We start from the raw sequence: 13939 nt of genomic DNA on the forward strand, positions 1-13939 counted from the left end.
GGCTTGTGAAGTCATTATAGGCCGGTTAAAAGTCAATCACATTGCTGTGGGTCCACAATCACATGTTGGCCATACTAGGGGAGAAGGGCAGATTTCCTTTCCTGATGGGTTTCCTCCTCTAAATGGGTTTTTTCTCTGACAATCAACTATAGTTTCATGGTCATCATTAGACATTTAATTCCAGAACTAAGGTCCTTGGGTTTATAAACAGAGGCATACAGTATAAAAGCAAGGAAGTGATGCCATAGCTCAACAAATTATTGTTCAGACCGCATTTGGTGTGTTGTGTTCACTTCTGGGCACTTCATTTAAGGAAGAATGTTAAAGTCCTCAAGAGAGCACAAAGAAGATTTATTAGAACAATAACAGGAATGAGAGCTTTTGAATACAAGGAACGGTTAGAGAAATTGGGCTTACTCTACTTGGAGCAGAAAAGATTAAGAGGTGACCTCATTGAGATGTTTAAAATTATGAACAATTTTGACAGGGTAAAGATGGATATTCTGTTTATATTAGTTGATATCTCAATAACTCAGGATCACAATTTCAAGATTGTCAGCAAGAGAGTTAGGAGTGAGATGATGAGAAGTTTCTTTATTCAGAGAGTTGTTAGGATTGGGAATGTGCTGGCTGGGAGAATGGTGCAGACAAATCCTTTAGGAGGTTTCAAAAGATAACTGAATATATATTTGAAAGTAATTAATTTGGAGGGTTACGGTGATAAGCTGGAGAATGGGACTAGCTGGGTAGCTCTTTAAGAACCAGTACTGACATGATGGGTCATATGGCCTCCTTCTGTACTGTAAAATGTTTTGATTCTGTATTTAGTGAATTTAATTTTCACCAACTGCTATGGTGGTATTTGAACAAGTTCCCAGAGCATTACCTGCATCTCTGGGTTAATAACCAAGCTATCATTAGGTGAAGTCATAATTTGTTGAATATTGCTTCTCAAAGACAAAATGTCTCTGTTCCTGGAGGAAAATATAGATTTTGTTCCAAAGAGGAGTCATAATAAACTTGAAATATTCACCAAGGCATATGATTGCAACTCTCATTATTGCATGCATCATCATTAAAGATTCACACCTACCTCGTCCTTGCAAAATACTGAGCCTTCTTGCCCTCTGCAATTCCTACTCAGTCACTGGGAATACACCTCAACTGTTCCTGCACCATCAATAATGGTTCTTGTCTCCACTCAGTCCCTCCCAATGCCTCATTGAAGGGTTAAATTGACTGAAACTCGCAGATTGATGCTTCCACATCACCCTGACTCACCTACCTGTAATTCTTGGACTGGTTACTCTTTACTCATTTGATTGACCTTGAACAACCCTTCTGACTGGAATTGGAATTGACTGGCAGTGGTGATGCCCCTGACTGATCATAGTCCCCCTTGACTTCATTAAAGATTGCTCCTCTTGACTTTTGCACATCTTCATTGAGTCCATGCTCTTGGTCCAACCAGGAAAGAGGTATTGCTGGATCTGGTGCTGGGAAATGAGGTGGTTTATATGGACCATGTATTTATGTGGGATTACAACATGACTGGTACCTGCCCACTTTTCATTCATGAAGCACATGCAGTGTGTTTGCTACATATGATAGGATGTTTTTGTTCTTTTTTTCCCCAACATTTCCAGCTCCACAATCCTCCAAGGATCTCTGCGCTCCTCTAACTCAGAGCTCTTGAACATCCCTGACTTCAGTTGACATACCTTACCTCCATCTTCCTGGCACTAACTTGTGGAAGTATCTTCCTAAACCTCTTCACCTCATTTTGCTCTTTTCAAACCTTTCAATAAATCTAACTCTTTGTTGGAACCCTGTCTTAATAACACGTTATGTGACATGTAACTGTGTCTGCTTCAAAACACTTAAAAGGTTTTAATTAATTTATGGGGTGTGGGTTTCGTGACTGGGGTAAGATGGGGCAGTAGGTGATGAAGGTCCAGTGAGGAAGCAGAGGATCTGGACAGGGGAGGGGTGAGAGTCTAGTGAGGTGGGTATTGGGGTGAGTGTGTAGTGAGGGGAGTGAGGGATGAGCATGTAAAGTGAGGGGATGGGGGGTATGTTGAGAGGGTGAGTGTATATAAAGTGAGGAGAGTGAGGGTGTAGTGAGGGCATTGAGGATGTAAAGTGAGGAGTGTGAGGGTATAGTGAAGGTGGTGAGCGTGTAGTAGGGGTGAGTGTGTAGAGGGAGTGAGCGTGTGGAACAGGGGAGTGTGTTTGTGTAGTGAGAGATGAGTGTGTAAAGTGAGGGTAGAGTGTGTAGAGAGGTTGAGTGTGTAATGAAGGGTTGAGTGTGTAAAGTAAGGAGAGTGAATCGAGCATGTGTGTTTCAATTGAGAGGTTAGTGTGTAGATGGTAGTGAGCGTGTAAAGTGTAAAGTGAGGGCTGTCTGGACCTGGCCCGGTGATTGCGAGAACGCAGTGCTCTAGTTGCTGGGATGTGCCAGCAGCTGGAGTTTGAGTCGAGGGGGTGGGGATGGGGAGTGGGGGGGAGCTGTAGCTCCATCGGAGATTTGGACTTTCTGTTCTCTTTGTGACTGCGGGACCCAGAGCCGGGAACGCGACGTGAATGAGAGCGGCTCCAGGAGCTGGGCAATACGAACAGGCGGCATGGGGTGAGTACGGGGGCCAGGCTGCGGGCTGCCTGGCCCGGCCAGGGTCACTCTCTTTGTGCCGGGTGGGGTGGCGGGGAGGGATCGAGAGCGCTCCCTTTGTGTGGCCGCAGCCCGGCTTTACAACTCCCCAAGTGGAAAGTTCAGTCCCGGACTCTCCCCACCGTCAGGCCGCTGCTTTGACTTTCCCATCTCCCAGTGTTAAACACACCGAAATCAAAGTGAAACTGTACCAACTCCTGACATTGTTCCAGCCACTGCCCGCAATGAGGCCATTCAGCCAATCAAGTCTGTTCTCGACAGAGATCAATACCAGATTCCTGCTCACATTCACCCAACTACATCCTTCAATCTCAATGTTGACATCTTGCATAAGGAATGCTGGCTTCACCTGAGAGATTAACGGGCATCTACTGAGAATCGTTAAGTAACAGAGGAGAATATAAAAGTTGGCAGTCTGTGAGCAGGAAACCTGCATACTCCAACTGCTGACAAATCTGTAGCAATGATGTGGCTGGGGGAGTGGGGGTTGGGTCGTTTTTCCAAATAATATTCCCAAATTTGCTGCAAACACAGAGTGTGTGACTCTGAAGAGACTTGTAGGAAAGGCATCACGAGATTTAGTCAGGCTGAGTAAGTGGGCAGGAGCATGGCAGAGGGAATATAATGTGGATACGTGTGGGGTTAGGAAACACAAGCACTGAATATTTCTGAAGTGATGAAGCAATTAAAAAAAAGTGTTGCTGTCCAAAAGATCCAAGGTAGGAAGATGCTCTTCTTGTTCATAAGTCACTGAATTCTAGCACACAGGTGCGGCAAGCAGTTTGGAAGGTAAACAACATGTTAATCTTGGTTACACGAGGATTTCACTACATCAGCAAAGACATCTTACAGCAACTACACATAAAACTGGCTAAACCATTCCTGAGGATTGAGTGCAGTTGTGGTCCCATTCCGTGACCCTGTAGTTCTGAGGAAGGGTCAATTGACCTGAAAACATTAACTCTGATTTCTCTTCACAGATGCTGCCAGACCTGCTGAGCTTTTTCAGCAATTTCCGTTTTAGTCCCTAATCCTACAGAGCCTGGGCTCCGTTATGAACCCCAAGTGTACTTTTGGGGTTCATGATCTCTGAGGAAGCATTGGCAGCTGTGGAGCCCTCCAGCTGAGCCATAAGAGTTGCACTCTGTCTTAAACAGACCCCTGCTGACTCAATTCTCACGAGAGGTTGTGACAATTTAAAAGACTCAAAAATGGAGTCACATTGGGAAACACTGTCAAAGAATACAGTTCATCTGTGGAATTCCCTGCCCAGTGATACAGTTGAGGCTATCACATTGAATGTTTTTAAGGCAAAAATAGATCTTTGAACAGTAACGGAATTCAGAGTTATAGGGAACAGGGGGGTTGGTGGAGCTGAGTCAACAAAGAGATCAGCCATGATTTTATTGAATGGTGGAGCAGGCTCAAGGGGCCAGATGGCCTACTCCTGCTCCTGTTTTGTATGATCTTATGTTCACCAGATTCCTGGCATTGTGGGACTGTCCTGCAAGGAGACATTGAGGAGACTTCTCTGGAAGAATAAAGAATAAAAGGCAATCTCATAGAAACTTGCAAAATTCTTAAAGGGATAGACAGGGTAAATGCGGAAAGAATCATTTCCACAGGCTGTTGATTATAAGCTAGGGACATAGAATCAGGGATAGGCCCTTTCAGACTGAGATGAGGAAGAATTTCTTTACTCTGAGAATGTTGACTCTTTGGAATTCTCAATCTCACATTTTTAAAAAAAATGTGGAAACAGGCCCTTCGACCCAACAAGTCCACACTGACCCATTCCCCTACATTTACCCCTGACTAATGCACCTAACCTACACATTTCTGAACACTTTGGGCAATTTAGCATGGCCAATTCACCTAACCTGCACATTTTTGGATTGTGGCGGGAAACCCATGCAGACAGGGCAAGAACATGCAAACTCCACACAGACAGTCACCTGAGGCTGGAAGGAAACCCGGTCCCTGGTTCTGTGAGGCAGCAGTGCTAACCACTGAGCCACCATGCCACCTGTGGAAGCTCAGTCATTAAGAATGTTTCAACAAAATTTGATAGGTTTCTAGCTTTTAATAAAGACAAGCAATATGGGGATGGTGTGGGGAAATGTCATTGAAATAGATTATGAGCTATGATTAGAATGGTGGAACAGGCTCAAGGGGCTGAGTGGCCTGTTCCTGTTCCCTACTTATTCTGTTCCATGAATGAACAACAAAATAATTCACTGCCTGGTCTCAGCAGCAATTTGAGAAGGTGGGTCTTGTTTGGATGTATTGGTTGCCAGGCTTCAAAGTAGCTTACACTCTCCCTCGCTCATGCACTCACTCACAAAAGCTTATATGATGCCCTGTTTGAATCAGTGAGGTTGAAACTGTAGTATTATTCTGAGGGAATGCCATGTATATGATGTGGGAGGGCAGTTGCTGAGACCATATTTTGCCTCGTGGAGGATTTTAAATCAAGGGGCACAGTTTCAAAATAAATGATATTTCCATTTAAGATGGAGGTTATAAGAAATTTCTTCTCTCAGATGATTGTTCATTTTTAGAATTCAAATTCATAGTGAGCAGTGGAGGTTGGATCACTAAATATATTCAAATCTGATTTTGACAGAATTTTGATTGACCTGGGATTCAAGAGTAATGGCAGGAATGTGGAAATTAGGCCATAACTTGATCAACCATGACCTGAGTGAATGTTGCAGCAAGTTGGAGAGGCTGAATGGTCTACTCCTCCTATTTCTTCTAATCAGATGATCATTGCAGAGACTGGCTGCAAACTGGTCATAATTGTGTTAAATATTCCACAAAATTATAAGGTATTTAAAAGGTCAAGAAAAATTACGTGAACAACATTTATTCAATTTGATTGCAGATATTATTATGAGGAAGAAGTAGGTTGTTGCCAGGGAAGGCATTCACCAGAGAGTGGATTGTTGCAAGTAAAGCAGAAACCAAATTTTAGACATGTAATGGGAATTGTCAATCGACTTCTTGATAGCAGCAATGAAATTACAGATTGGACTAATTCATGGACTAGAGCAGTTTGTAACTAAAGCATAGTTATTTTAAGAAGTTTTAATTTCCACATAGGTTAAGACACACTGCTCCACAATCAGAAAGTTGGTGAATTTCTTCAGTGTATTGATGCTAGATCTCTGTAGCAACATTTTTAGAATCAGTAAGAGTGCAGGCTATTTTAGATTTATTAATGAGTACTGAGCCAAAGCTAATAATCTTCTGTAAGAGGAATTTTAACTTACAGTAAGCATAATATGAATAAATTCTGTGTTGGATATGAAAAGAAGAGGTACCCAGTAACTGTGATTACTAACAACATTAATGTTAATTTTATGGGATGAGACAGAAACTGAAATAGCAAATTGGTTAAAGCTGTTATCAGGTAAAACTACAGATAAACAATGAAAGGTGTTCAAAAATATTAAATTTAATACAGGACCATCCAGCAATCTCTATGAATGAAAATAGCTTAAGTCATTTGCAAAGTTGAAATGTAAAATACAACTAATAGGATATATGTAAGTGTAAAGTTTAGTCGGATTGGGGATTGGCAAAGAAACAAAGACAAAAAAGGCAAACAAATCCCAATAACAGCTTCAGAAAAGCTATTCTAACAGGGGGATTTAAGAGAAATGTTGTGAAAGTAGAGGACAATGTAGTCAGAGCAATGGACACAATTCTCTGTAGCTAAGATTGGAGGTCCAGACAGCTATGTTCCCTGTTATACACCAAATGATAGCTGTATTTGAATAAAATTGATGACCACACTGTTATGCGAGAGCTTTATTTTAGTTAGCACACTCCACAAAATTCGCATTCCACTGATTACAAGCTATGTTTATATAACCAATTCAAGCCCAGTTAACGTTTAAGTAATATACTGCATCCATCAACTGTTCCCTCATTCCATTACGTTTCAGGCATTCCTTCAACTACATTAGATAAACATTGCCAAGAGCTGAGGTTCAGGACTCCTATGTGGGCAGAAGTATAACTTGCAGTGGAAGGAGGAATGTCCAGTTGCTAAGGTCCACGTAGATACCAATGCCAATGACAGAACAAAGAAAGAGGTTCATACAGAGTATGAGCAGCTAAGGTCTAAATTAAGATGTATAACCTCAAAAGGTAATAATCTCTGGATTATTAACTAAAGCACAGCAAATGAGCATATAGTAAATAAAGGTTTCTATGATGAGGCACTGGGAAACATCATAATACCTGAATAACTTGGGACCTGGACTGTGCTGGAACCAGAGTTCCAGTGAGTCATTAATACTGAGGACTTTAAACTAAATAGTGAAGGCTTAATGAGTGGGCAAGAACATGGCAGATAATGTAATGTCCATGAAAGAAATATTACCCACTTTGTTATGAAAATCAGATATCCAAAGTATTTTTTGAATGAGAGGTTGGAAAATATTAATGTGCAAAAGAACCTGGGAGTCACTGTTCACAAAAGAATAGGAAATGACATCACCAACCCAAGGAAACCTAAACACCTAAATAGCAAGTGGTCATAACACCAGTGCTTCGTTGGAGGCTCACTGACGATGTTACCTACTATGTTGACAAAATGTTTGAAAACGAACCATCCAGCTCAGCAAGCAAACCTATATCCAGAACCTCAACCTGAACTACACATCTTCTCAAAACCCATCAAATATATTCTGTCAGAAGGTTATGAGTCTTTGGAACGCCCTTCCTGAAAAAGTGGTGGAAACGGAATTATTTTTTTGAAGAGCATCCCTACAGTATGGAAACAGGCCCTTTAGCCCAACAGGTCCATGCTGATCCACCGAAGAGTATCCCACCCAAAATCATTCCACTACCCTATTACTCTACATCTACCCCTGAATAATGCACCTAACCTACACATCCCTGAATAGTATGGACAATTTAGCATGGCCAATTCACCTGACCTGCACATCTTTGTGTAGTGGGAGGAAACCCACACAGACACAGGGAGAATGTGCAAACTCCACACTGTCAGTCACCCAAGACTGGAATCAAACCTGGATTCCCAGCACTGTGAGGTAGCAGTGCTAACCACTGAGGCACCATGCCGTTCATTCTTGTATATTTTTCAGGAAAAGTTAGATAGATTTTTGTTCAGCACAACTGGGTGAAAGGTTAACAGAGGCAGGCAGGAATGTGAACTTTTGGTTATATTCATCTTATTTAATGGCAGATCAGGCTTGAGGGGCTGAATAGCCCATTTCTGTTTTTGATTTGAATGCATATGTGTGGTATACAAATATAGTACCATGCAGCTATAACCTTGTGTATTCATAAATTTAGTTTCCAGTACGCATATATGTGCCACACTGCAAACTCAAATTACACTCAAACTTGGTTGTCTGTTTAATTCATTGCACATCCTTGATTATTCAGTAAATGCTATCCAATTACAGAATCAAATCTAATGTCAGGTAATGTTTTATGAGTTTTTCAAGTGCATGCTGGTTGGATTGATGCAAACAGCCAAAGAATATTCCATTTGGTATGAGCTACTAGTCTTTGGGATATAAGGGTAAAAAATGAGGTCTGCAGATGCTGGAGATCACAGCTGAAAATGTGTTGCTGGTTAAAGCACAGCAGGTTAGGCAGCATCCAAGGAATAGGAGATTCGACGTTTTGGGCATAAGCCCTTCATCAGGATTCCTGATGAAGGGCTTATGCCCGAAACATCGAATTTCCTATTCCTTGGATGCTGCCTAACCTGCTGTGCTTTAACCAGCAACACATTTTCAGCTCGTTTGGGACATAAAGCTTACATATCTGGCATCACAACAGCACTGAAATTTATATACCATCTTACCCATTTGTGTGATAACAGAACATCTTTTTGGTATGATGGCAGCATTCTGTTAACGGCAAACATCACTCACATTGCTACTACTTAGTCCCACGATTGAATAAGCATTAATGTGAGGTGAGATTGGTAATAGGTGATTAATCTATGCCAAGATCTACTCTACACTTGGTCTGAACTGTGCAAATTTCTTCAATTTTTTGATTTGATCTGTTGATGCTGTTATATTGCTTTAATAGATGACTACACTATAAACTCACTTAAGCAAAAATAGTTTGGCAACACAATTAGTGACCTCACTAAATATGTAGTAAATCTCTCTGACCACATACTATCTGAAAACGATGAGTTTATCCTTGCATGTGATTTCAGCTTGGTGTGCCTTGACCCCACATCAAACAGGAAGAAATATTTGCTGAGTTAAGATCTCTTAGTTCCCAGCAAGTCCAACACAGATCAATGTCCACTGAAAACATAAATCCCTGAAGGTACACCTAGCTGATTGAATGTACATATATAATGAGGTTCCCAAGTGACTGGTCTGATTTTCATGTGCAATCTTGATGTTTGGCAGCATTATGAGGCCTCAAAGCCAACACTGATGTACAAATCAGTCATCCCGACAACGATTGGAATAGTCATCCTTAACTGTATGCCTACATCTGCAAAATGCATGCCATCTTTAAATACTGCATCCATTGGACCTGGTGCTCAGAATGACCAAACAGCCTTTTTCAAAAGCAAGCTATCAAAACGCTTGCTGAACTCTGAAGAGCAATGAGTTACTTGGTGATGTTATGGTAGGGTGTATCCTCACATTCACTGCGTCTGTGTACATACAGGCTGTCCAACCCTCACAAACGTGATTTACAATTCTGCCCTATCTTATCTATGAAGCATTTCTTCACCTAAAAGTTAGGAGAATTCTTAAGTTCTCAAAATCCCACCCCACTGACTTAAAAAAAAATTCAGTCTGACACCACTGAGTTTCTCTGCCAAGTTTATTAATGGATATAGAGCCAGGTGGAACTGGGTACATATCATCTATGATCGTATTGAATGATAGAACACATGTGAGGGGCTGAATGGCCTCCTCCAGTTCTCTGAATAGCCTCCTACCTATATGATGTGAGTCTATATATCAGTCTTCATTTAATCCTTGTTGATCTGATTTATTTTACAGCACTGTGCAAATGAGGAAGTGTTTGACTCTGGTTGTTAATTCCTGTCCCTCCATTCCCTTAGTTCCTGCCCTCCACTTTCAGTGATTTAAACATCTTGCCTCTAATCAATTCTCTTTTTCCTTTGGCAGATGCTTCTGGTTGTTTGTGCTGTACCTCTTCTCCCCAGCTGGAGCAAACTTCACTGAACTGACAGGGATGTTTGGGCAGATTCAGTCTCCCAATTACCCAGAAGGTTACCCGAGTGATTTAGACTCAACCTGGAATATCACAGTTCCTACAGGATTCCGAATCAAACTCTATTTCATGCATTTTGATCTGGAGCCTTCCTATCTTTGCGAATACGATTATGTGAAGGTGAGATGGAAACTCACACTATTACCAGCCCAGTTGGTATTCTGCATATTCCTGATCTCTCTGTCGATAGCTCAGTTAACAATGCAGGGTATATAAATGCCTTTGGACACAGAGGAAAACTTTAAGCTATCAAATGTTGATTCATAGAAACAGTGCAAAGTTCAGAAAAAATCAATCTGTCACTTTAACACAAACATGATCACTCAGTTCTTGACACAAACATATGCCCAATGGAGAATCCAAAATACTTTTGAAAAAGAAGTGAAGAATAACTAAATAAGGTTAAGGATCAGATTGAAGAGGATATGGGGAACATTGTAATTAGTGGAGTGCTACAGCAACCAGCGCTGGGGTCACAATTATTCACGGTCTGTATTAATGCCTTGGCTGATGGAAATGAATGTATGATTGCAAAATTTGTAGATGACATAACAGTAGGTGGGAAAGCAAGTGGTGACGATGACAAAAAGTTTGCAGAGAAACATCGACAGTGAGTGGGCAAAAATGTGGCAGATGAAATACAATGTGGGAAGATGTGAGCTTATGCACATTGGCAGGAAGAATACAAGAGCTGAATATTACTTAAGTGGAGAAAAAACAACTACAGAAAGTTGTATAAAGCTGCAGCACATAGAGATGTGGGGTCCACTTGCATAAATCACACAAAGCTAACATATCAGTTGAGTGGGTAATAGAGAAGGTATTTGGAATGTTGACCTTTATTTCAAAGGGATTGGAGTAAAAAATATAGGGAAGTATTGCTAAAAATGTACACGGCTGTGGTTAGAACACATCTAGAATACTGTGGGCAGCTTTGGTTCCCCCTACCTGAGAAAAGATATATTGACATTACAGGCAGTCCCGATAAGGTTCACTAAATTAATCCCAGCTTTGGATGGAGGAACTCAATTTGCCAATGGTCAGCTTCTGTTCCTATATCTTATGGTCTTATGGTCTTAATTATTTTTGATCTATATCCAAACTGATTCTACATTTTGATATTCAGAACCCAAATCATTTCTGACCACAGTGCTTTATCTGCTCCTTGTTAACAGAGCTACTCTACCTCTTTTTCCTTTTCTTCTGTTCATCCAAAATATCAAACACACTTCAATATTTTCAGTCTTGGTCATCTTTCAACCATGTCTCTGATATTGCTAACAACATTATACTCATTTATTTTGTTTGAGCTGTCAATATTTCCTTCTTCCCAAGAATGTTGCATGCATTCAGATTAAGAGCCATTAAGTTCTACATTTTTAATATTTTTGTCAACTTTGACCATATTTGCTGGTGCACACTATGTTTGTTTGTGCTCAATCCCTTCCTGTCACACCCTAACAATCATTACCCTAGTCGTTATCCTGCACTATTGCCTTGACTATTCTCAACACTTGGCGAAAGTGAAGACGGCAGATGCTGGAGATCAGAGTTAAGATTAGAGTAGTGCTGGAAAAGCACAGCAGGTCAGGCAGCATCCGAGGAGCCGGAAAATCGATGTTTCAGGCAAAAGCCTTCCATCAGGAATGAGGGGATATTCTTGATACTTTTCCAGATGACCCTCCCACCCCATTTAGTTTAAAGCCCTCCCTGCAACATTAGTTATATATGTCTTGCAGAACTCTAGTCCTACCACAGTTCAAGTGGACCATCCTAGCAGTTTAATTCCCACTTTCCTTTGCACTGGTGCCAGTGCCCCAAGAATCCAACTCATTTCGCCCAAAATGTCTTTGAGTCATTTATTCAACTGTTCGATCTTGTTCCCCTTATGCCAAGTTACTCCTGGTTCAGATATAATTTAAAGTTTACTCCCTTTGTGGTTCCATTATTTAACCTAGCCCCTACTTATAACCCCTCAGCAGAACCTCTTTCTTAGTCCTATCTATGTTGTTGGTACCTACATGAAGTATGATAATTAGATCCTTCTCTTTCCACACTAATTCCTCACTCCAAGGTGTGATCAATAAAACTGGCAAAGGACAGTCACCATGGACTTTGGGATTAGAGGAATGAAAGATATTGTTTTTGGAACATATTAAACTCTGAGAGGGCTTGATAGGGCATGTGCTGTGAAGATGTTTCCCTCTTGTGGGGGAGTTCAGAACTACTGGTTGCAGTTTCAGAGTAAGGAGGCTTCCCATTTAAGACAGAGATGAGGAGAAATCTCTTCTGTCAGGAGTGAATTGGTTGGGGGCCATGTGCAGGTGGGAATATTGGCAGCTGGATCCTTCTTTTATGGCACCATGTCATTGACAGTGAGTCATCCCCTAGTGAGCCCACCTGTACCGAGTCCACCACTCTGTGTGCCCACCTTGAAGCCCACCCCCAACAACTCCATTCCCAGTAAGACTATCCACAGCAAGCTCCTCCATGTGTCTACCTAAGATTGGTCACATCCTGTGAGGTCACTCTCAAGAACCCATCCCCAAGAAGCCCATCTCTTATCGTCTCATTCCCAGTAATCATGCCCCCAGCAAGCTCACTCCCAGTGAGTCTAACCTCCCAAGTAGTACCCCGATTAAGCTCATCACCAAAGACTCACTCCAGCAAGCCAACTTCCCATTCCCATCCCAAGCAAGCCCATCTCCCAGCATTCCCATCATCAGCACACCCACCTGCCAGAATTTCCATTCCACACATGTTCTATTCCCAGCATTCCCATTCTGAGCAAGTCCACTTCCCACTGTTCCCATTCTGAATGAGCCCACTCCCAGCACTTCCATCCCAAGTGAGCCCACTCCCCAGTGTTCCTATTCCAAGTGAACCCAGTGATAATTGCCTGAATACATCCATTGGAGGGTGAGGAGGGCATGCCAAGCACAGCACCGAAAAGTGAGGCTTCAATCTATGAAGTCACCAAACAGTACTATTTGCACATTCTCCACGTGTCTGTGAGGGTTTCCTCCCACAGGCCGAAGATGTGCAGGTTAGATGGATTGGCTATACTACATTGCCCAGGGATGTGCAGACTAGGTGCATTAGCCATGGAAATGCAGGCTTACAGTGGTAGGGTCGTGGGGTAGATCTGGGTGCAATACTTTTTGGAGGGTTGGTCTGGACTCTGTGGTCTAAATGCTCTGATTCCACACTGTAGGCATTCAATGATCTCCATCAAAGCAGAAACTAACCTACAGACATGGCATTTAATGCCGTTACCGTCACTTAATCCCCCGCCATTAATATCCTGGAATTTCCTTGACCAGAACTAAACTGGACATGCTGTGTAACACATAAGCTACAAGAGCAAGTCAGTGGCTAGGAACCCTGCAACGAATAACTCATCTTCTGACTCTCAAAGCCTAGCCAATATCCAGTATGAAGCAATCCGCTTGAAGCCACATTAACAAACATCCAGTCTCTTTACCACTGATGCTCATAAGGTGCACTGCAGAAATTCTCAAGGGTCCTTGGTATCTTCCAAACCCACAGCCTGTTCCATCTATAAGGACAAGGGCAGCAGATACATTGAAACTCTATCTTTCAAGAGTCACTGGAGTCAGGAAAGGTCCCGGATGATTGGAAGATGGCTGTTGTAACCCCCTTGTTTAAGAAAGGATCAAGGCAAAAGATGGAAAATTATAGGCCAATCAGCTTAACCTCAGTTGTTGGTAAAATTCTAGAATCCATCATTAAGGATGAGGTTTCTAAATTCTTGGAAGAGCAGAGTCTGATTAGAACAAGTCAACATGGATTTAGTGAGGGGAGGTCATGCCTGACAAACCTGTTGGAATTTTTTGAAGAGGTAACATGTAGGTTAGACCAGGGAAACCCAGTGGATGTGGTCTATCTGGACTATCAAAAGGCCTTTGATAAGGTGCCACACGGGAGGCTGCTGAGCAAGGTGAGGGCCCATGGTGTTCGAGGTGAGCTGCTGGGATGGATTGAGGA

At 42.0% G+C, this 13939-nt stretch overlaps 1 protein-coding gene across 1 annotated transcript in view; it reads left to right on the forward strand.

Moving 5' to 3' along the window:
* Positions 1-2559: 2559 nt before the first annotated feature.
* Positions 2560-13939, forward strand: part of masp1 (MBL associated serine protease 1) — an 81663-nt gene continuing 70283 nt past the window's right edge. The window contains exons 1-2 of the mRNA XM_060834667.1: positions 2560-2629; positions 9826-10051. Of these exons, the coding sequence (XP_060690650.1) occupies positions 2625-2629; positions 9826-10051 (231 nt within the window). The 5' untranslated portion in view covers positions 2560-2624. The remainder of the gene's footprint in view (positions 2630-9825; positions 10052-13939) is intronic.

The sequence above is a fragment of the Hemiscyllium ocellatum genome, chromosome 13, assembly GCF_020745735.1.
Source record: "Hemiscyllium ocellatum isolate sHemOce1 chromosome 13, sHemOce1.pat.X.cur, whole genome shotgun sequence".
NCBI classification, from domain to species: Eukaryota; Metazoa; Chordata; class Chondrichthyes; order Orectolobiformes; family Hemiscylliidae; genus Hemiscyllium; species Hemiscyllium ocellatum.